This window comes from Panulirus ornatus, chromosome 27 (genome assembly GCF_036320965.1).
Source record: "Panulirus ornatus isolate Po-2019 chromosome 27, ASM3632096v1, whole genome shotgun sequence".
Classification (NCBI taxonomy): Eukaryota; Metazoa; Arthropoda; class Malacostraca; order Decapoda; family Palinuridae; genus Panulirus; species Panulirus ornatus.
This window is the reverse complement of record NC_092250.1, coordinates 8,707,336-8,732,611: the sequence shown is the minus strand read 5'-3', so window position 1 is coordinate 8,732,611 and position 25,276 is coordinate 8,707,336. Positions and strand designations below refer to the sequence as shown.

At 40.1% G+C, this 25,276-nt stretch overlaps 1 protein-coding gene across 1 annotated transcript in view; it reads right to left on the bottom strand.

The window, feature by feature from the left end:
* Positions 1 to 25,276, bottom strand: part of LOC139757506 (uncharacterized) — a 299,349-nt gene that overhangs the window by 104,971 nt on the left and 169,102 nt on the right. The window contains exon 8 of the mRNA XM_071678019.1: positions 18,109 to 18,194. Within this exon, the coding sequence (XP_071534120.1) occupies positions 18,109 to 18,194 (86 nt within the window). The remainder of the gene's footprint in view (positions 1 to 18,108; positions 18,195 to 25,276) is intronic.

The window sequence follows — 25,276 nt, the reverse complement described above, 5'->3', positions numbered from 1 at the left end:
TGAAAAAGAGGGCAAATGAGAGTTGGGGTGAGAGAGTATCATTAAATTTTAGGGAGCATAGAAAGATGTTCTGGAAGGAGGTAAATAAAGTGCGTAAGACAAGGGAGCCTTCAGTGAAGGGCGGAAATGGGGAGGTGATAACAAGTAGTGATGTGAGAAGGAGATGGAGTGAGTATTTTGAAGGTTTGTTGAATGTGTTTGATGATAGAGTGGCAGATATAGGGTAATTTGGTCGAGGTGGTGTGCAAAGTGAGAGGGTTAGGGAAAATGATTTGGTAAACAGAGAAGAGGTAGTAAAAGCTTTGCGGAAGATGAAAGCCGGCAAGGCAGCAGGTTTGGATGGTATTGTAGTGGAATTTATTAAAAAAAGGGGTGACTGTATTATTGACTGGTTGGTAAGGTTATTTAATGTATGTATGACTCATGGTGAGGTGCCTGAGGATTGGCGGAATGCTTGCATAGTGCCATTGTACAAAGGCAAAAGGGATAAGAGTGAGTGCTCAAATTACAGAGGTATAAGTTTGTTGAGTATTCCTGGTAAATTATATGGGAGGGTATTGATTGAGAGGGTGAAGGCATGTACAGAGCATCAGATTGGGGAAGAGCAGTGTGGTTTCAGAATTGGTAGAGGATGTGTGGATCAGGTGTTTGCTTTGAAGAATGTATGTGAGAAATACTTAGAAAAGCAAATGGATTTGTATGTAGCATTAATGGATCTGGAGAAGGCATATGATAGAGTTGATAGAGATGCTCTGTGGAAGGTATTAAGAATATATGGTGTGGGTGGCAAGTTGTTAGAAGCAGTGAAAACTTTTTATCGAGGATGTAAGGCATGTGTACGTGTAGGAAGAGAGGAAAGTGATTGGTTCTCAGTGAATATAGGTTTGCGGCAGGGGTGTGTGATGTCTCCATGGTTGTTTAATTTGTTTATGGATGGGGTTGTTAGGGAGGTGAATGCAAGATTTTCGGAAAGAGGGGCAAGTATGAAGTCTGTTGGGGATGAGAGAGCTTGGAAAGTGAGTCAGTTGTTGTTCGCTGATGATACAGCGCTGGTGGCTGATTCATGTGAGAAACTGCAGAAGCTGGTGACTGAGTTTGGTAAAGTGTGTGAAAGAAGGAAGTTGAGAGTAAATGTGAATAAGAGCAAGGTAATTAGGTACAGTAGGGTTGAGGGTCAAGTCAATTGGGAGGTAAGTTTGAATGGAGAAAAACTGGAGGAAGTAAAGTGTTTTAGATATCTGGGAGTGGATCTGGCAGCGGATGGAACCATGGAAGCGAAAGTGGATCATAGGGTGGTGGAGGGGGCGAAAATCCTGGGAGCCTTGAAGAATGTGTGGAAGTCGAGAACATTATCTCCGAAAGCAAAAATGGGTATGTTTGAAGGAATAGTGGTTCCAACAATGTTGTATGGTTGCGAGGCGTGGGCTATGGATAGAGTTGTGCGCAGGAGGATGGATGTGCTGGAAATGAGATGTTTGAGGACAATATATGGTGTGAGGTGGTTTGATCGAGTAAGTAACGTAAGGGTAAGAGAGATGTGTGGAAATAAAAAGAGCGTGGTTGAGAGAGCAGAAGAGGGTGTTTTGAAATGTTTTGGTCACATGGAGAGAATGAATGAGGAAAGATTGACCAATGTGTCGTAGATGGAGGGAGGGAGGAGAAGTGGGAGACCAAATTGGAGGTGGAAAGATGGAGTGAAAAAGATTTTGTGTGATCGGGGCCTGAACATGCAGGAAGGTGAAAGGAGGGCAAGGAATAGAGTGCATTGGATCGATGTGGTATACCGGGGTTGACGTGCTGTCAGTGGATTGAATCAGGGCATGTGAAGCGTTTGGGGTAAACCATGGAAAGCTGTGTAGGTATGTATATTTGCGTGTGTGGACGTATGTATATACATGTGTATGGGGATGGGTTGGGCCATTTCTTTCGTCTGTTTCCTTGCGCTACCTCGCAAACGCGGAAGACAGCGACAAACCAAAAAAAAAAAAAAAGAATATATATATATACATACATACATATATATATATATATATATATATATATATATATATATATATATATATATATATATATATATATATATATATATATTTTTTTTTTTTTTTTTTTTTTTTTTTCAAACTATTCGCCATTTCCCGCATTAGCGAGGTAGCGTTAAGAATAGAGGACTGGGCCTTTTTCGGAATATCCTCACCTGGCCCCCTCTGTTCCTTCTTTTGGAAAATTAAAAAAAAAAAAAAAACGAGAGGGGAGGATTTCCAGCCCCCCGCTCCCTCCCCTTTTAGTCGCCTTCTACGACACGCAGGGAATACGTGGGAAGTATTCTTAATCCCCTATCCCCAGGGATAATATATATATATTATATATATATATATATATATATATATATATATATATATATATATATATATATATATATATATTTGGAGAGGATCGCAATTTTGCACGTGATCAAGATATTTCTATGAGTCCAAGAGGAAAATGAAACACGATAAGTTCCCAAGTGCACTTCCGTGTAATAATCATATCATTAGGGGAGACACAAGAGAGAACTATAACAGTCAGTTGATATACATCGAAGAGATGAATATTATATATATATATATATATATATATATATATATATATATATATATATATATATATATATATATATATATACATTCTTATATTTGTTTATTTTCCTTTGTCACTGTCTCCCGCGTTTGCGAGGTAGCGCAAGGAAACAGACGAAAGAATGGCCCAACCCACCCACATACATATGTATATACACACACGTCCACACACTCAAATATACATACCTATACATCTCAACGTATACATATATATATACACACAGACATATACATATATACACATTTACATAATTCATACTAATTCATACTGTCTGCCTTTATTCATTCCCATCGCCACCCCGCCACACGTGAAATAACAACCCCTCCCCCCTCATGTGCGCGAGGTAGCGCTAGGAAGGCAACAAAGGCCCTATTCGTTCACACTCAATCTCTAGCTGTCATGTAATAATACTCGGAAACCACAGCTACATTTTCATGTCCAGTCCAGGCCCCACAGAACTGTCCATGGTTTACCCCAGACGCTTCACATGCCCTGGTTCAATCCATTAACAGCACGTCGACCCCGGTATACCACATCGTTCCAATTCACTCTATTCCTTCCATGTCTTTCACCCTCCTGCATGTTCAGGCCCCGATCACTCAAAATCTTTTTCACTTCATCTTTCCAACTCCAATTTGGTCTGCCACTTCTCCTTGTTTCCTCCACCTCTGACACATATATCCTCTTGGTCAATATTTCCTCACGCATTCTCTCCATGTGACCAAACCATTTCAAAACACCCTCTTCTGCTCTCTCAACCACACTCTTTTTATTTCCACACATCTTTCTTACTCTATTATTACTTACTCGATCAAACCACCTCACACCACATATTGTCCTCAAACTTCTCATTTCCAGCACATCCACCCTCCTGCGCACAACTCTATCCATAGCCCACTTTTCGCAACCATACAACGTTGTTGGAACCACTATTCCTTCAAACATACTCATTTTTGCTTTCCGAGATAATGTTCTCAACTTCCATACATTTTTCAAGGCTACCAGAATTTTCGCCCTCTACCCCACCCTATGATTCACTTCCGCTTCCATGGTTCCACCCGCTGCCAAATCCACTCCCAGATATCTAAAACACTTCACTTCCTACAATTTTTCTCCATTCAAACTTACCTCCCAATTGACTTTACCATCAACCCTACTGTACCCAATAACCTTGCTCTTATTCATATTTACTCTCAACTTTCTTCTTTCACACACTTTACCAAACTCAGTCACCAGCTTCTGCAGTTTCTCACATGAATCAGCCACCAGTGCTACATCATCAGCGAAAAACAACTGACACACTTCCCAAGCTCTCTCATCCACAACAGACCGCATACTTGCATGTTTCCAAATCCTTTGCATTCACCTCCCTAACAACCCCATCCATAAACAAATTAAAGAACCATGGAGAGATCACACACGCCTGCCACAAACCTACATTCACTGAGAAACAATCATTTTCCTCTCTTCTTACACGTACATATGCCTTACATCCTCGATAACAGCTTTTCACTGCTTCTAACAACTTGCCTCCCACACTATATATTCTTAATACCTTCCACAAAGCATCTCTCTCTACTCTATCATATGCCTTCTCCAGAGCCATAAATGCTACATACAAATCCATTTGCTTTTCTAAGTATTTCTCACATACATTCTTCAAAGCAAACACCTGATCCACACATCCTCTACCATTTCTGAAACCACACTGCTCTTCCCCAATCTGATGCTCTGTACATGTCTTCACCATCTCAATCAATACCCTCCCATATAAATTACCAGGAATACTCAACAAACTTATACGTCTGTAATTTGAGCAGTCACCTTTGTCCCCTTTGCCTTTGTACAATGGCACTGTGTAAGCATTCCGCCAATCCTCAGGCACCTCACCATGAATCATACATACATTAAATATCCTTACCAACCAGTCAACAATACAGTCATCCCCTTTTTTAATAAATTCCACTGCAATGCCATCCAAACCCACTGCCTTGCCGGCTTTCATCTTCCGCAAAGCTTTTACAACCTCTTCTCTGTTTACCAAATCATTTTCCCTAACCCTCACACTTTGCACACCATCTCGACCAAAATACCCTATATCTGCCACTCTATCATCGAACACATTCAACAAGCCTTCAAAATACTCACTCTATCTCCTCACACCGCCACTACTTGTTATCACCTCCCCATTAGCCCCCTTCACTGAAGTTCCCATTTGTTCCCTCGTCTTACGCACTTTATTTACCTCCTTACAAAACATCTTTCTATGCTCCCTAAAATTTAATGATACTCTCTCACCCCAACTCTCATTTGTCCTCTCTTTCACCTTTTGCACCTTTCTCTTGACCTCCTGCCTCTTTCTTTTAAAAATATTCCACTCATTTGCATTATTTCCCAACATAAATCGTTCAAATGCCTCTCTCTTCTCTTTCACTAATAATCTTACTTCTTCATCCCATCACTCACTACCCGTTCTAATCTACCCACTTCCCACGCTTCTCATGCCACAAGCATCTTTCGCGCAAGCCATCACTGCTTCCCTAAATACATCCCATTCCCCCCCCACTCCCCTTACCTCATCTGTTCTCACCTTTTCCCATTCTAAGTCTCTCCTGGTACTTCCTCACACAAGTCTCCTTCCTAAGCTCACTTACTCTTACCACCCTCTTCACCCCTACATTCTCTATTCTTTTCTGAAAACCTGCAGAAATCTTCACCTTCGCCCCCACAAGATAGTGATCAGACATCCCACCAGTTGCACGTCTCAACACATTAACATCCAAAAGTCTCTCGTTCGCGCGCCTATCAATTAACACGTAATCCAATAACGCTCTCTGGCCATCTCTCCTACTTACATACGTATACTTATGTATATCTGTCTTTTTAAACCAGGTATTCCCAATCACCAGTCCTTTTTCACCACATAAATCTGCAAGCTCTTCACCATTTCCATTTACAGCACTGAACACCCCATTAACCAATTATTCCCTCCAGTTGCACGTCTCAACACATTAACATCCAAAAGTCTCTCGTTCGCGCGCCTATCAATTAACACGTAATCCAATAACGCTCTCTGGCCATCTCTCCTACTTACATACGTATACTTATGTATATCTGTCTTTTTAAACCAGGTATTCCCAATCACCAGTCCTTTTTCACCACATAAATCTGCAAGCTCTTCACCATTTCCATTTACAGCACTGAACACCCCATTAACCAATTATTCCCTCAACTGCCACATTACTCACCTTTGCATTCAAATCACCCATCACTATAACCCGGTCTCGTGCATCAAAACTACTAACACTCTCATTCAGCTGCTCCCAAAACACTTGCCTCTCATGATCTTTCTTCTCATGCCCAGATGCATATGCACCAATAATCACCCATCTCTCTCCATCAACTTTCAGTTTTACCCATATTAATCGAGAATTTACTTTCTTACATTCTATCACATACTCCCACAACTCCTGTTTCAGGAGTACTGCTACTCCTTCCCTTGCTCTTGTCCTCTCACTAACCCCTGACTTTACTCCCAAGACATTCCCAAACCACTCTTCCCCTTTACCCTTGAGCTTCGTTTCACTAAGAGCCAAAACATCCAGGTTCCTTTCCTCAAACATACTACCTATCTCTCCTTTTTTCATATCTTGGTTACATCCACACACATTTAGACACCCCAGTCTGAGCCTTCGAGGAGGATGAGCACTCCCCGCGTGACTCCTTCTGTTTCCCATTTTAGAAAGTTAAAAAATACAAGGAGGGGAGGATTTCAGGCCCCCTGCTCCCGCCCCCTCTAGTCGCCTTCTACGACACGCGAGAAATGCGTGGGAAGTATTCTTTCACCCCTATCCCCAGGGATAGGGGTGAAAGAACCCAGGACCCCTGTGCCTGTAGCACAGGGGTCCTGGGTTCGATCCTGGCTATTGCAGGTTTGTATGTTATATATATATATATATATATATATATATATATATATATATATATATATATATATATATATATATATATATATATATATATATATATATATATATATATATATAACATACAAACCTGCAATAGCCAGGATCGAACCCAGGACCCCTGTGCCACAGGCAGGAATGCTACCGCTAGGGTATGGGTCTGGCTAATAGCAAATAAGTATTCGAATACTATGTACTCAAATACCTTTCGTCTTATGTTAGTGAGCAACGGGGTCTACGCCGGTAATTTCCCAACGGGTGCACATAGCCAGCAGATAACATTTTACCGAACCTATGTGTATAATGCGGAGGTATATGAATACGAGTAAAATGCATATGAACGCGAACCTTCATAGAACATACAAACTTCCAACAGCTAGGATTGAACCCTGGACCCCTGTGCCAAAGGCAGGAATGCTACCGCTAGTCTATGGGCCTGGCTACTAGGAAATAACTGTTCGAAAACTATTTACTCGAATATCCTTCTGCTGGCTCCAGCTGCCCCCCTTAGGACATTATCATCGAAAAGTCTCTCTTTTACACGTCTATCAATTAACACATAATCCAATAACGCTCTCTGGCCATCTCTCCTACTCACTTATGTTATCTCTCTTTCTAAACCAGGTATTCCCAATCACCAGTCCTTTTTCAGCCCACAAATCCACAAGCTCTTCACCAAGTCCATTTACAACACCGAACACTCCATGTACATCAATTATACCCTCAACTACCAAGTTACTCACCTTTGCATGCAAATCATCCATCACTATAAGAACTTCGCTCAGCTGCTCCCAAAACACTTGCCTCTCAGGATCTTTCTTCTCATGACCAGGTGCATAGGCCCCAATAATCACCTACCTCTCTCAATTCACTTTCAGTTTTACCCATATCAATCATTAATATCATTATCATTATATTATTATTATTATTATTATTATTATTATTATTATTATTATTATTATTATTATTATTATCATTATTATTATTCTTATTATTATCATTAGTATTATTATCATTATCATTATAATTATTATTATCATTATTATTATTATTATTATTATTATTACTATTATTATTATTATTATTATTAGTATTATCACAATTATTATTATTACTCATTATTTTCTTTGTCATTAATATTATCACTATCATTATCATTATCATTATTATCATTGATATTATTATCATTATTATTATTATTATTATTATTATCATTATTTTTATTATTTTTTTTATTTTGCTTTGTCGCTGTTTTTCGCGTTTGCGAGGTAGCGCAAGGAAACAGACGAAAGAAATGGCCCAACCCACCCCCATACACATGTATATACATACACGTCCACACACGCAAAATACATACCTATCCATCTCAAAGTACACATATATATACACAGACAGACACATACATATATACCCATGCACACAATTCACACTGTCTGCCTTTATCCATTTCCATCGCCACCTCGCCACACATGGAATACCATCCCCGTCCCCCCTCATGTGTGCGAGGTAGCGCTAGTAAAAGACAACAAAGGCCCCATTCGTTCACACTCAGTCTCTAGCTGTCATGCAATAATGCCCGAAACCACAGCTCCCTTTCCACATCCAGGCCTCACACTACTTTCCATGGTTTACCCCAGACGCTTCACATGCCCTGATTCAATCCACTGACAGCACGTCAACCCCGGTATACCATATCGATCCAATTCACTCTATTCCTTGCACGCCTTTCACCCTCCTGCATGTTCAGGCCCCGATCACTGAAAATCTTTTTCACTCCATCTTTCCACCTCCAATTTGGTCTCCCACTTCTCCTCGTTCCCTCCACCTCCGACACATATATCCTCTTGGTCAATCTTTCCTCACTCATTCTCTCCATGTGCCCAAACCATTTCAAAACACCCTCTTCTGCTCTCTCAACCACGCTCTTTTTATTTCCACACATCTCTCTTACCCTTACATTACTTACTCGATCAAACCACCTCACACCACACATTGTCCTCAAACATCTCATTTCCAGCACATCCACCCTCCCACGCACAACTCTATCCATAGCCCACGCCTCGCAACCATACAACATTGTTGGAACCACTATTCCTTCAAACATAGCCATTTTTGCTTTCGGGGATAATGTTCTCGACTTCCACACATTCTTCAAGGCTCCCAGGATTTTCGTCCCCTTCCCCACCCTATGATTCACTTCCGCTTCCATGGTTTCATCCGCTGCCAGATCCACTCCCAGATATCTAAAACACTTTATTTCCTCCAGTTTTTCTCCATTCAAACTTACCTCCCAATTGACTTGACCCTCAACCCTACTGTACCTAATAACCTTGCTCTTATTCACGTTTACTCTTAACTTTCTTCTTTCACACACTTTACCAAACTCAGTCACCAGCTTCTGCAGTTTCTCACATGAATCAGCCACCAGCGCTGTATCATCAGCGAACAACAACTGACTCACTTCCCAAGCTCTCTCATTCACAACAGACTTCATATTTGCCCCTCTTTCCAAAACTCTTGCATTCACCTCCCTAACAACCCCATTCATAAACAAATTAAACAACCATGGAGATATCACACATCCGTGCCGCAAACCTACATTCACTGAGAACCAATCACTTTCCTCTCTTCCTACACGTACACATGCCTTACATCCTCGATAAAAACTTTTCACTGCTTCTAACAACTTGCCTCCCACAACATATATTCTTAATACCTTCCACAGAGCATCTCCATCAACTCTATCATATGCCTTCTCCAGATCCATTAATGCTACATACAAATCCATTTGCTTTACTAAGTATTTCTCACATACATTCTTCAAAGCAAACACCTGATCCACACATCCTCTACCACTTCTGAAACCACACTGCTCTTCCCCAATCTGATGCTCTGTACATGCCTTCACCCTCTCAATCAATACCCTCCCATATAATTTACCAGGAATACTCAACAAACTTATACCTCTGTAATTTGAGCACTCACTCTTATCCCCTTTGCCTTTGTACAATGGCACTATGCACGCATTCCGCCAATCCTCAGGCACCTCACCATGAGTCATACATACATTAAATAACCTTACCAACCAGTCAATAATACAGTCACCCCCTTTTTTAATAAATTCCACTGCAATACCATCCAAACCTGCTGCCTTGCCGGCTTTCAAACTCCGCAAAGCTTTTACTACCTCTTCTCTGTTTACCAAATCATTTCCCCTAACCCTCTCACTTTCCACACCACCTCGACCAAAACACCCTATATCTGCCACTCTATCATCAAACACATTCAACAAACCTTCAAAATACTCACTCCATCTCCTTCTCACATCACCACTACTTGGTATCACCTCCCCATTTGCGCCCTTCAATGAAGTTCCCATTTGCTCCCTTGTCTTACGCACTTTATTTACCTCCTTCCAGAACATCTTTTTATTCTCCCTAAAATTTAATGATACTCTCTCACCCCAACTCTCATTTGCCCTCTTTTTCACCTCTTATTATCATTATTATTATTATTATTATTATTATTATTATTATTATCATTATTATTGTTATTGCTATTATTATTATTATTATCATAATTGTTTTTTCCCTATAGGACTAGATAGCACTTACAGGTATTAATAGCATTGTTATGTAAGGACTTACTATAGTCAAAAATAAAACTGGGGTGCAAGCCTAATGACCTTAATCATAGGCCGCTGGCCGCTAAATCCAACAAACAACAACAATTCAGTTGCCTTTCGTCTTGTATACACAACAGCTGTCACTGATCATTTCTTCTCATTCACACAATAACCATACTGTCAAATGCAGGGATATGTGAATAATGAATATAGCGCAGATAATGTGCCTTTACACAGATATACAGTATTATGCCGCACCAGGATTCAAATCGTCGTCACTTAGTGTGGACAGTGGTGATTTTAGCCCCTGGTCTATGGAGCCCATAATAGGGAAACGATTATTTAGCTGCACATAAATGAATTCTCTTCGTTTTATACATATACACATGCAATGTGGTCTCACCAATCATTTCCTCTTAGGCACACAATAACCCGTACTCAATGATCTGCCGACATATGCTCTCACGCCCAGACGCACCTGTGCATGATTGGTACAAGAGTTTACATGAAAGACAGACAACAGAAGGCCTGATTGGCCCCATGACTGGGTTGTCTGGAAGAAAAAAGAAAAAAAAACTTGAAAAGAAAATGTAATCCCGCTCATTAGTTTTTTCTCTTAAGCTATCACGGAGATAGCTGCTGCACATTAGCCTTCTAGTGTCCCTGTTAACGATGTCGTTTATACAGTTTATTTCTGGCTATTTTCTCAGAGTACACCTGAATCGATAGAGTATTGTCTAAACGACTTTGAAGGTATTTCTAGTCTTGGCATTCACTACGTCTGACGGTAATTTATTCCAAAGATGAACGCATCTATAGGAAAAGCTTTTTCATACGTTCGTACCATGTCCTTTAGCTTTGAGTTTCATTCCATTTGTCCTGGTGACGTATTTTCTTGTATTTCGAAAAGATGTTCATGATTCACTTTATCGAACTTGTTCAGAATTTTGAACACTTCGATTAAGTCGCCGCGAAGTCTAATTCTTTTTTAAGGGAGAAGAGATCCAATTCGTATGCCAGATTTCTAAGGAATGGGATCAATTTTGTCACTCGTCTTTGTACTTGCTCGAATTTTTCCTCGTCTTTTTTATAGTTTGGTGACCAGAACTGGACTCCAAGGTGTGGTCTTACTGGAGAATTATAAAGTGTGAGAATAGTCTTTGTTGTCTTGTAATCTATGTTCCTGGTAATGAAACCTAACATTTGGTTGCCTTTTTTCGTTGCTGCTTGACACTATCTAATGTATTTTAGATTGTTGCTTATGACAACTCCAAGATCCTTCCTTTCATTTTCTTTAGTAAGAGCGTTTCCGAATAGCATGTAGTTGTAACGTATATTCTTCTCCAAAGTGCATAACTTTACACTTGTCTACATTAAACTTCATTTGCCGTCTGACCACTCTGCTAGTAAGTTAAGATTTCTTTGAATCATCGCGCAGTCTCGCTTGTTTACAGCTCTACTTCCTAGTTTAGCATCGTAGCAAATTTGGTGATCTTAGATATTAGACCGAGTTCTAGTCCATTAATGTATATTATGAAAAGAATTGGGCCTAGGATCGACCCTTGTGGCACACCACTCGTTACGTCAAGCCAATCTGAGGCTTCGCCGTACAAAACTACTCGCTGCTTTCTTCTGGTAAGCCAGTCTCTGATCCATGTATAGAGGTCTTCGCCGATTCCGTGTGCTTAAGTTTATGTAAAATTCTCTTGCGAGTACTTTATCGAAAGCCTTTTGGAAATGTAAATAAACTACATCAGACGGTAATTTTTCGTCCCAATTCTGATAACAGTAAAAAATTCCAGCAAATTCATCAGGCAGGATCTTCTACTCCGGAAACGGTGTTGGTTGTCCGATATAATTTTTCGTTCTAGAAACGTGACAATTTTTTTATTATATTTATTATACTTTGTCGCTGTCTCCCGCGTTTGCGAGGTAGCGCAAGGAAACAGACGAAAGAAATGGCCCAACCCCCCCCCCCCATACACATGTATGTACATACGTCCACACACGCAAATATACATACCTACACAGCTTTCCATGGTTTACCCCAGACGCTTCACATGCCCTGCTTCAATCCACTGACAGCACGTCAACCCCGGTATACCACATCGCTCCAATTCACTCTATTCCTTGCCCTCCTTTCACCCTCCTGCATGTTCAGGCCCCGATCACACAAAATCTTTTTCACTCCATCTTTCCACCTCCAATTTGGTCTCCCTCTTCTCCTTGTTCCCTCCACCTCCGACACATATATCCTCTTGGTCAATCTTTCCTCACTCATCCTCTCCATGTGCCCAAACCACTTCAAAACACCCTCTTCTGCTCTCTCAACCACGCTCTTTTTATTTCCACACATCTCTCTTACCCTTACGTTACTCACTCGATCAAACCACCTCACACCACACATTGTCCTCAAACATCTCATTTCCAGCACATCCATCCTCCTGCGCACAACTCTATCCATAGCCCACGCCTTGCAACCATACAACATTGTTGGAACCACTATTCCTTCAAACATACCCACATTTGCTTTCCGAGATAATGTTCTCGACTTCCACACATTCTTCAAGGCCCCCAGGATTTTCGCCCCCTCCCCCACCCTATGATCCACTTCCGCTTCCATGGTTCCATCCGCTGCCAGATCCACTCCCAGATATCTAAAACACTTCACTTCCTCCAGTTTTTCTCCATTCAAACTCACCTCCCAATTGACTTGACCCTCAACCCTACTGTACCTAATAACCTTGCTCTTATTCACATTTACTCTTAACTTTCTTCTTCCACACACTTTTCCAAACTCAGTCACCAGCTTCTGCAGTTTCTCACATGAATCCGCCACCAGCGCTGTATCATCAGCGAACAACAACTGACTCACTTCCCAAGCTCTCTCATCCCCAACAGACTTCATACTTGCCCCTCTTTCCAAAACTCTTGCATTTACCTCCCTAACAACCACATCCATAAACAAATTAAACAACCATGGAGACATCACACACCCCTGCCGCAAACCTACATTCACTGAGAACCAATCACTTTCCTCTGTTCCTACACGTACACATGCCTTACATCCTCGATAAAAACTTTTCACTGCTTCTAACAACTTTCCTCCCACACCATATATTCTTAATACCTTCCACAGAGCCTCTCTATCAACTCTATCATATGCCTTCTCCAGATCCATAAATGCTACATACAAATCCATTTGCTTTTCTAAGTATTTCTCACATACATTCTTCAAAGCAAACACCTGATCCACACATCCTCTACCACTTCTGAAACCACACTGCTCTTCCCCAATCTGATGCTCTGTACATGCCTTCACCCTCTCAATCAATACCCTCCCATATAATTTACCAGGAATACTCAACAAACTTATACCTCTGTAATTTGAGCACTCACTCTTATCCCCTTTGCCTTTGTACAATGGCCCTATGCACGCATTCCGCCAATCCTCAGGCACCTCACCATGAGTCATACATACATTAAATAACCTTACCAACCAGTCAACAATACAGTCACCCCCTTTTTTAATAAATTCCACTGCAATACCATCCAAACCTGCTGCCTTGCCGGCTTTCATCTTCCGCAAAGCTTTCACTACCTCTTCTCTGTTTACCAAATCATTTTCCCTAACCCTCTCACTTTGACAATTTTATGTCGCATTTTTTTCATCGTTTTACCTAACACTGACATAAGGCTATTCGGGCGATAGTTCAAGGCACACTTTTTATCTCGTTCTTTATATATAGGAGTCACATTTGCTTGTTTCCATTCAGTTGGCACCAGACCAACCGATAGAGATTTGTCTCCTGGCCTCCTTTGAAAATCTTGGAGCCCTAAAATGGTCTCCCTGAAGCTTGGTTAGGTACTGAAAACGGAGATATGTTTGCTGAATATGTAACACCAATCTTCATTTTATTCAGCAGTGTCGGAGATAAAAAAAAAAGTGAGCAATGGTATCCATGAATAAATTATAATCATGGGCTGAAAGTTTTCGTGGCTGATTGTAATATGATTTTTATGGATGAGGGATTAAAGATAATCTTCTTGAGAAAAAATAAAGTAGAATCATTTTACTGGTCACCCAACAGAGATAAACGAAAGACGCTATGGGCATCTAACAGAAGTTTTTGACAGATGATTCGATTATAACATACCAGTATCAAAGATGAAAAATCCCTTTCAAGTAACTTAAGGAATGGACACCTAACGAAATCTAGTTGGATATTGTTTAACTTCCTCAGAAACCTACTCACAGCGTGAACATATCACACGTAGTTATAGACACAGATGAGGATCTTGTCGATAATGTGGCTGAAGTTGGGTTTGGTGAAAGAGATCACCCATAGATTACTTTAAAGATAGCATTCAGTACCGCGTGCAATGATGGTCTGCAAGACAGTCGCGGAAAAAAAAAAACAGTGTCGACTAGGATGTTTTAATGATCTTTGCACTGGTCCTAACAGGATGAGATGAGAGGAAATCATCAACAAAACTGATATGGAAATGGGTTACAAAAAGTTCATTAAGATATCTAGAATAGTAGAGAAAACACACGGCGGTGCGGTGAAATATTGAACTGCTTGTATCCCAACAAAGCAGCGCTCAAGAGACTCAAAGATAGCGGTAATCAAAACGATAGAGTAGATTACATATATCTGAAGAGAAGCAGAAATAAAACCTACACGTCTGAATAAACATTTCCTTGAAGTGTAATTTCCTGAAAATAGTGAAGGAATCCTAAAGAATCTTATAGGCAAGTTATGAATCACAAGTCTATAACTGTAAGCTCACAAACTGATAAATAGAGTTCACACATGACATCAGAATTTGATAAGTGCTGCAGTGAAAACGAAAAGACAAGCTACAGTATGTATAAATCTTATTGAGCTATATAACGGGAGTTAGGGTTGGCTGGTTGGTCGTTTGGGCTTTAAGTACATCAGCTGCCAGGGTCATTAAGGCCGTCAATGCAAGCTACATCCACCAACCATAAAATCTTTAACACCTTCTTTGGGCGTTGAAGATCATTCTAAGACCACATACGCTCTGACTGTGCATGTGGCCCAAAAAAATGAAGAAATGACCTTGGTGCAATTACCTCTTATTATTCAGTGCTACTGTACAGAAGTAGAAAAAAATACCAACAAAATTTAAGGCTTCACTGAGAGTCAAGGCACTCGAAATAGTCTAACCCTCAGTTTTTACAATGCGTAGTTGTTTTCCAGCTTGAATACTGTGTTCAGGTTATGTTGTCCTACTTAAAAAGGAAATAGATGTAATACAAAATGTATAGCCGTGAACTGCCAAAATGATTCCCGAACAGAGAAACAAATCCTGGGCGATTTGATGCAGTGATTCAAAATTATCAAAGGTTTTATCAGTTTTTATTTATGCAGCTTAAATAGCTTCTTTGGTTTGTCAAAGCCTTTAATATATATAAATTCCTGTGTTGGCTGTCTTCTTAACTTTCTATCTTCTTAGTAAGACGAGCCTGATTTAACTCGCAGTTGTGAATTCAAACTTTTGAGCAGACGGTTTACTTCGAATGAGGCAAAATCATTTTTCGTCAGCAGGATTGTAACTTGTGGAATAATGATACCATTAAAAGTGGTTTAAGCAACGCCATAAATATCTTTAGAAATAAACCTGCGAAAATACCTTTTTTTTTTTTCAAGTCCACGACTTGCGCTACCGTAAATATAAAGTTTATTGGTATTTTTCTTTGGGTCATCAAACCCAATGGTTTGTTGTTATCTAAATTGTATTGTTCACTTAAAATATCAATACAATTTGTGACTTGGTTCTAATATATGACATGTTCAAACGTCTTCGTCTACTTCGTAAACTTATCATGTTCAGTCATTTGCTATGAGTTTGAAAGATTTACAACCACACTGAAAAGACTGCCAACACATTAACGAAACTACCATAATGAAGCCTTCCCTTCTCTGCTGAATTCATCAAAATCTGACACTGTAAATTCGTAAATCCTCAACTTTGTTAGCGATCTGGTGGCTCGTAACGATTCAGGTATTCTTAACCAAAATACTGTCTCGCCTGTAACTAGATTTAGAGGCCCATCAGTTGCACAACAGACTCCTCTTCAACATTAAAGTCAACACATATTACGCAAGTAACCCTTCACATGTCATGTTGGACTTCTTACTTACCTGCTATTCAAGCGCCTTATCCCCTGCAGTCTGATGTCCTAAGACATTCCTTTCCTGCTTTACCAAGGAACTCCCAACCTACCGTAACAGAAACTCTTTACATAATACATATTTGTCACATATCTCACTAAGAAACTCCTCACCTAGCGTACGAGAGAATTCTTACATGTTACACAATAGATTTCTCTTTCCTTACAATAGACACTGTTTAGTGTTTAGCACCTAACCTGTCGTACCATAGATTCTACTCTTCATCCTCCATACATAAATATCCCCACCTTTCAAACCTATCAAACGAGACTCCTTCCCTGCTTCACCTGCTTACACATGAGACTTCACATGCCACACACGAGACTCCTCACATGCCACACACGAGACTCCTCACATGCCACACATGAGACCCCTCACATGTCACACATGAAACTCCTCACCTGGAACACATGAAACTCCTCATCTGGAACACATGAGACTCTTCACCTGCCACATATGAGACTCCTTGCATGCCACAAAATTAGGTTCTCTGTTGTAACGAAAGAGATTCCTCACCATACTATAGTCTCTTCACCTGTCTTACATGAGACTCCTTTCCTATCACTGATTATTTCCTACAGATCTTCCAAGAAGATCCTGACCTCTTACTAAAGAGACTCCTTAAATCTCACATATCGCATACTGAATTCCACATATGTTACACAAGGTACTGCTAACTGAACGTGTCACATGAGACATCATCTGATAAATTAAACACCAGACCGCCCGCTCGGTAAATAACTCTCACTTCTGAGACCTGTTTAAAGTATCAAGAGATATTTTTCCTACCAGTAGAGAGACGCTTCACCTACCATACAGCTGAATACTCATAAGGAACTCCTCACCTGTTACACAAGAGATTCCTCACGTCAAATGATATTCCTTACAAACTGGAAAATCCTCTTCTATCATACGTGAGGCTCCTCATCTCTCATGATAAGACATTCATCATCTACCACAGTTGAGACTTATCACCTGCACACAATACACTCTCTACCAGTCACGTCAGCAACTCCTCATCTTCACAAGAGACTCTTTATCGACTGCACAAGAGAAACCACAAGATTCTCGCCTCTCATGCAAGAGACTCTACAAGAGGCTCTTCACCTGTCACACAAAAATACTCGCACTTGCTCCATAAGATCTTCCTAACGTGTCACATAAGAGGCCCTTTATAAACCACAAAATATATTTCTACACTTGCTACACAAAAGGATACTTACCTACCACGTAAGAGACTTATCAGTTGCAAAAACAGACAATCATTTCCTGCCATACAAAAGACTACTCACCTACTCAGAAGTACCTATTCTACCACACTGGAAACCTTCAACTCTTAAAAAAAAGAAATTTTCCACCTGACTCACCAGTATGTGCTGAGAGCAACGTCACAATTACCCATGATTATGTACGCTGATCGAAAGAGACTACTCACCTTCGATTCAAAAAGCTCGTCCTGTAAACCAACAGGCTCCTCATCTGCCATCCAAAAATTACTCATCTACCACACAAGAGGCTTTTCAAAACCAAATGAGATTATTAAATTGCTGCATAACAGAGACCTAAGGTACTTCAAAAGAGACTCCTCATTTACTATACAAGAATTCTGTTACACAAGAAACTTATTACTTTTCACTCAAGAGTTAACCTCGCCTGTCACACAGGAAACTTCTCATCTGTCAAACATGAAATTCCTCACCTGCCATGCTGGAAGAACCTGGTAAGGGCGATCTCTCCACGCTTGGCCTGAATCTCTCCCACAAACATCTGGGTTCCATCCCACGGCTGTCGGCAGGAAAAGGAGTAATGACATTCACTGTTTAGATAAAGCTCTGACAAGAACGATTTTGGAAGCAGTAATAATGAACGGGGAAGCATCACCGTGGTCACCCGTCACTAGTTGAGCTTCCAGGGATCCGTACCTGGACCTATACTTTCCATCACATACATTAACGATATTGACGTGGGGCTAAACAACCTAGTGTCCAAATCTGCAGATCACAGAAAGATCGGCAATGCCATATCAACTGAAGAAGATAGGCTAAGAATACAAGAGGTTCTAGATAAAACCATTCAATTGCTTATTAGATGGCAAATGCCATTTTACGTCAATAAATGTCAGTTGATGCAAGTGGGAAAGCTGAAAAAAAAAATCATGAACTGATGTTAGGATTTATAAAAACAAACTTTACGTACAAAAGCAAGGATGCAATATTGCCACTATACCTAAGCCTAGTTAGACCAGACCTCGCATATGCTGTGCAGTTTTGGGCCCCCACTTTCGTAAAGACCTTCTTAAACTGGAAGCAGTCCAGCGAAGAGCAAATAAACCGATTCCCTCCTTGCGTAACAAACCATATGAGAAAAGACTGCGAGAATTAAACTTGTTCTCCCTAAGCAAAAGATGTCTCTAGGGCAAATAGATTGTTTCAAAATACGTAACGATGCAACAACGTCAGCATTGAACATTACAGTAGCGTCAGCATTATTGACGACAGGTAATGGAGCAAAACTTAGAGGTCACCAAGTTAATCAGGAGTGTACGAAATATTTTTTTTTTCCAATGACATCATTGATGCATGGAATAAGCTCCCGGAAAATGCTGTTCGGAGCAAAATCTTCAAATCAGGAATGATCATTACTTGTCATTCTCCGGTATTGAATAATTCATTTAATTAGTCACCATAACGCAGTGTTGTATATTGCTAGCTTCTCTACTACAGATCTCTCCGTGGCTATGGTGTGGTATCATACTCACATTAACTCGTCACCTGCTTTGAAAGAGTAATAAAGAATTACGGCATCATTCTACAACATCAAGAACAAGTCGAGAGGCTGGGGTTCAAGTTTACTCTTAGTACTGTCTTTGTAACAAAAAAAGTGAAGGGATGCTTGTCGTTGGTAATGGGGTTCATGGCATATTCATGTTCATTCTATCTTACGACTTGCTTATAAAAATTCCCCTCAGGCTTATTGATCCTGCAAGTCTTTTTTTTTTTTTGTCATCGGTTTTCCTGCCAGCATGTGTCGGAGAGAGTGGAGGGTGTGGAAAGAACCTTTGCTTTGCTATCATTTTCTGCTCCTCACAGCCAAGGTTACCCTTCGTACAAGCCGACAGAACTCGTTTGGAACGACGCGGCCACGACCGCGCTCGACAATACCAAGGAGCCGCTGGCAAAGGCAACTATGATGGTACGTCCATGGGGTAACTTACCAAAAGCTCTAACGGTTGACGCATCTGCCACAACCGAGGGCGGAGTGCTGAAACAACTGATCAGTGGCTGCTTGCTGCCCCTCGCCTACTTCAGCCATCACATGAGACCTCCCGAACAGAAGTAGAGGGCTCTCGACCGAGAGCTCTTCGCTCTCTATCTGGCCATTTGGTATTTTCGGTACTTCCTCGAGGGCAGGGATTCCACAGGCTTCAGCGACCACAAGCAACTTACGTTAACTTTTGCCAAACTGTCCGATCCTTGGTCCTACCGAAGGCAGCGTCCAGCACATCTCCGGCAAGAGCAACCAGGTTGCAGACGCGTTGTCCATCCATGCTTTTGCCACAAGTATCGACTACACGGCCCTGGCGGCAGCACAAGAGGATGAAGAGATGCCTGCCTACGGCAGCGCCATCTCAGGCCTCGTGTTGGAGGATGTGCGATTCGGGCGACCCATCATCCCCGTTGCCTTGCGCCACCGGATTTTCGACATGGTTCGCGGCCTCGCTCACCCTTCCATCCGGACAACAAAGGCACTAATGGCGACCCAGTTCATGCGGCATGGGTAGCGCAAGCAGTTCGGCAACTAAACCTAAGCGTGCATTCCCTGTCAAACCTCCAAGATTCAGCGACACATCAAGTCGCCGCTGCAGAACTTCGCCCTGACAGACCAACGTTTCGACCACATCCACGTCATCGTTGGACCGCTGCCATCATCTCCCCTATTTACCTATAATTGTTAGAGTTACCCATAGTAACTTATTCAGTTTTCTTTGAGAAATTGTATTTAAACTGGAAGATGGCCAATGTCAAGCCTTTCTCTCAGGAATGGCCATAAGAGGAAGATATGATACAAAGCTGTTGGTAAATGTATTATGTAATCTGTACACAACTCAGTCATTTCAAACCCTTGTGTTATATAAGTAAGGCCAGTGAATTTGCCAGAGCAATATCAAGTAAAGTAATATCAAGAGAGATTTATGTATCAAGATAAATTGTATCATTTATGTTACTAGACAGCCATGTTTATTTTGCTAGTATAGATATATTCTTATAGATTTCTATCCGTGTCTGGTATTTGACTGACTTGAGATGAAGGGAAAATTAGGTATCTCATTACAGCCGTCAGCTGTCAGATGTTAGCCAGATGGTAAGGGAATCTGTGCCTAGCCCAAATCTTTGTTAACAGAAGCTGTTATTTCAGAGTTATCTATTCTAATGGGCCTATGGGCTGATTATACACCATTTAATGTGTAAGGGGTGGAGCCAGAACGTAACATGGGGGCCCGTCCGGGATTTTGAACTGTGAAACCTACTGTCTGGAGCTGAAAATGTGGAAGCCTGCTGTCCAGGATATGAATACGTGAACACAGTCCAGGGAGCTGAAATTGTGAAACCAAGTAATTCAAGCTGGCCGAAGTGTTGTGGATTCGTACTCTTCGAGTCAAGTAAGTGTTTATACTTGAAAATATAGTGTGTTTAAACATGGTAAATAATGTTAAGAAGTTTACTGGAACCCAGGATATACATTTTCTGTACCAGTGTAATAAAGATGAGCTGAACCAGGTGGGAGTTAATTATGGAATTTCTCTGCTGACACATGTCAAAAGTGACATGCAGAGAGAACTGATTGCCCAGTTCGTGTCCTTATGAATACTGAAGAAACCTCAAGATGTTGACAGTAGTGAAAAAGTTGCAATGGAGAAATTGAGATTAGAATTTGAACCTATGAAAATACAAATAGAGGCTGAAAAGGAGAGAATACATGCTGAAACAGAAAAACAGAGAATTCAGGCTGATAAAGAAGTAAGGCTTAGACAATTGGAAATAGAAGAAAGGAGAGGTTCAAGGAAAAGAATTGGGAAAAAGATGATAGAATAAGTCAGTTACCTGAGTTTATGGACAAAGAAGGTGAGGACTTCTTTATTCAGTTTGAAAAACTTGCGGCTCTTAAAGAATGGGATGAAATTGACTGAGCAATGTTGGTGAAGAGTAAATTTAAGGGTAAGGCTAGAGAGGCGTATGCATGTCTCAGTTTAATGGAATCAGTAGATTATAAAGCCGTTAAGGAAGCAGCATTAAAAACTGTGGCATTGGACGCAGAAGCATACAGAAGGTTTAGGGATGTCAAGAAAACTAGCGGACAAACTCATCTGGAGATGGCTAGAGAATGTGGAATGACATTTGATAGATGGTGTAAGTCGGGAAAAGTAGTGACACTGGAGGAGCAAAAGTGGCTACAACCTGAAATATATTATGAAATATGCAAGAGTGGAGTGAAAACTGTGACGGAAGCAGCCAGGATGGCTGACCGGTTAGAAGAGCTAACAAATACGTTAAGAAATAACATGTAAACAAAGTATGATAAGACAGAACAATAGACAGAATTATGACAAGCCTTATTAATATTCAAATGTTCAGCAGCCTAGTCAGCATTATTATGTGGAAGTTTAACATAACTATGAACCACAAAACAATGAAGGAAATAGATTCCAAAGACATACACAATACAGGTATTCAAGACTTCAGTTTAGTCATAACCCTTATGTTAGTAGACAGGAGAGACCACCAATGAAATGTTTGGGATGTGAAGAATTTGGTCAAAACTCACCAAAGACTGTAAGATTAAATGTTGCTTGGGAACAGAAACATGATATTAGCGAGATAAGAAGTAAGGAGTATAATGTGGGTAAACCAAAGCGTGCAGTTTATGAGCCATGTATTACTGAAGAAAAGGTTGAAATTAAGTGAAGGTAGTCCTAAGAAAATTTTGATATTGAGGGATACTGGTGCAAGTCAGAGTTTAATTCTGAAAGAGTCTTACTTAGGGGAAAGAATATATGTAAAAGGTTTATGGTTAGGCAAGCTTATCCCATTGCGTTATATAAATCTTGAGAGTGGATTTGTGAGTGGCCGTGTAAAGGTTGGGATATGTGGGGAGTTTCCTATGCCTGGAGTACACATGCTATTGGGGAATGATTTCACTGACAAATCAGTCCCAGAGCCTATTATGAGCAGTAATTCATTTGATGTAGATACTATTGTAAAGGTGAACCACATGAACGGATAAAACTGTAGAGAATCAGACTGATAGTAATGTACAGTGTATTGAAATTGTTTAACCAGTTTGTGTTGTGACCAGGTCAATGTTAAAGAGAGGAGAATTTGATTAGATTTAGGTGAATTATTTAATGAAAAGTATGTAACTAAAAATAATACAATAGAAATTGGAAGTGAGAAGAGCACTGTGGGATTAAGAATTGATGTAGTTCCAGATTTTTTGTTGTGGACAAGGAAGAACTGACTAAGTTACAGATGGATGATGAGTGTTTGAAAGAATGTTGGAGTAAAGCGGCTAGAAATGGAAATGAGTGATGTGTCAATTGGATTTCATGCACAAAATGGTGTGTTAATGAGAAAATGGAAGCCTGCTTATGTTACAGCATCTGATCACTGGGCAGTCAAAAAGCAAACTGTAGTTCCAAAGAATTATGGGGTACATGTAACTGCTCTGTCTCATTGTTCTTGTTTGTTTGGACATTTGGGAGTTAGGAAGACAAATGATAGAATATTAACTAATTTCTATGGCCAAATATGAAGAAAGAAGTGTCCAAGTACTGTAGACTTGTGAATTATGTCAGAGAGTAGGTAAACCCAACCAGACTATACAGCCAGTACCATTGCAGCCAATTCCTGTTTTTTGTAAACATTTTAGGAGAATTGTAATTTATTGTGTAGATCCTCTCCCTAAAACACCAGTTTTCCAGAAACAATACCATCATGTAGCATACATTCTAAAAATATTGTAAGAAAGTTAGTGAAATATTTCTCCTGGGTGGGTATGCCTGAAATTATACAGTCAGACCAGGGAAGTAATTTCACTTTAGGAATGTTTAAGAAACTACCAAAGGGGTTACACGTAACAAATAAGATGTCAAGTGCTTATCACCCACAGAGCCAAGGAGTTGTGGAGATATTCCATCAGAATTTGAAAAATACTTTGAGAATATATTGCGAGGAATTGTCAGTAGACTGAGATGAGGGTCTGCCTTTAGCATTGTTTGTCAATAGAGATTCAGTACACGAGTCTACAGGTTTTAGTCCATTTGCGTTAGTGTATGGACATGAAATAAGGGGTCCATTGAGTATGTTGAACGAGAAATGGTTAGGGAAGAGTGATTCTCCTGGATTATTGGAGTATGTATCAGATTTTAGAAACAGATTGTGTAGAGCTAGAGAGATTGCTGCAGAAGATATGAAAGGGTGTCAAGAAGAGATGGAGGTTTGATATGACAAGAAATCTAGAAGCAGAGAGTTCAACCAGGTGATCGAGTGTTGGTATTATTGCCTTAGACAGGAAATACTCTGAGAGCAAGATTTCATGGTCCTTGGGTTACTGAAAAAGAGTGGATGATTTGAACTACATTGTGAATCCTCCAGAAAGACGCAAGCCACGCCAATTGTGTCACATAAACGTGATGAAACCTTATCATAATAGAAATTCTGCAAAGGATAAGGTTGCAAATGTGTATTGTGCATGTTATGTTTGATGACGCAGAGGATGTGGATGGAAATGAGAATGTAAAGTGGAGAGATGTGAAGACAAATTGTAAAAAAATTCAGATGTGTTAGATCATTTGAAAAAGAAGCTCGATTTCATAGAAACCGAGAGAAGAGATGAGATCATACAAATAATGAATGAGTTTAGGTGTTTGTTTTCTGATGTTCCTAAGAGAACTGATGTATTCTGCATGACGTCGAAATTGACGATGCAACACCTATCAAGCTGCACCCTTGTAGAGTGAACCCTAAAATGAGGGAGATAATGAGAAAAGAAGTACAGTATATGCTTGATAATGATCTGATTGAAAAAAGTATTAGTCCTTGGAGTTCATCTTGTATGTCAATAACTACACCTGATGGTATTTCCTACAAATTTTGAACTGATTTCAGAAAGGTAAATAAGATAACTAAAGCTGACTCGTATCCAATTCCAAGCGTAGATGTTTATATTGATCAGACAGATGCTAAATTTGTAACTTAGACGTATTGAAAGGGCATTGGGAAGTACCTTTGACTGAAAAAGCAAAGGATGGTTTGTATCAGTATAAAGTGATGCCTTTTGGTATGAAAAACAGTAGTAGTGCTTTCCAAAGATCAGCAAACCAAGTACTGTGTGATGTTAAAGACTGTTCTGTATATAAAGATGATATAGTATTGTATTCCAAAACTTGAGAACATATGTATCTAGTGAGAGAAGTGTTTAATAGGTTGGACAAAGCAAATTTGATGGTAAACCTTGTGAAGAGTTAATTTGCTAGAGCAACTGTAGAATATTTAGGTTATGTTGTTGGTAAAGGATGTGTAAAACCAATCACTGCTAAGATAGAGAGTATCGTAGAATTTCCAGCACCTTCAAATAAGAAAGCATTGTTGAGATTTCAGGGTATGGCTGGATATCATCGTAGGTTTTGTAAGAATTTTTCAATCATTGCTTTACCATTAACCAAAATATTGTCAAAGTCAAATTTGTATGGAGTGATCATTGTGATGAGGCCTTTAAGAAACTGAAACAGATATTTGTATGTACATCCATACTTTCTACTCCAAATTATGATAAATCATTCAAATTGTATGTAGATGCAAGTGATTTTG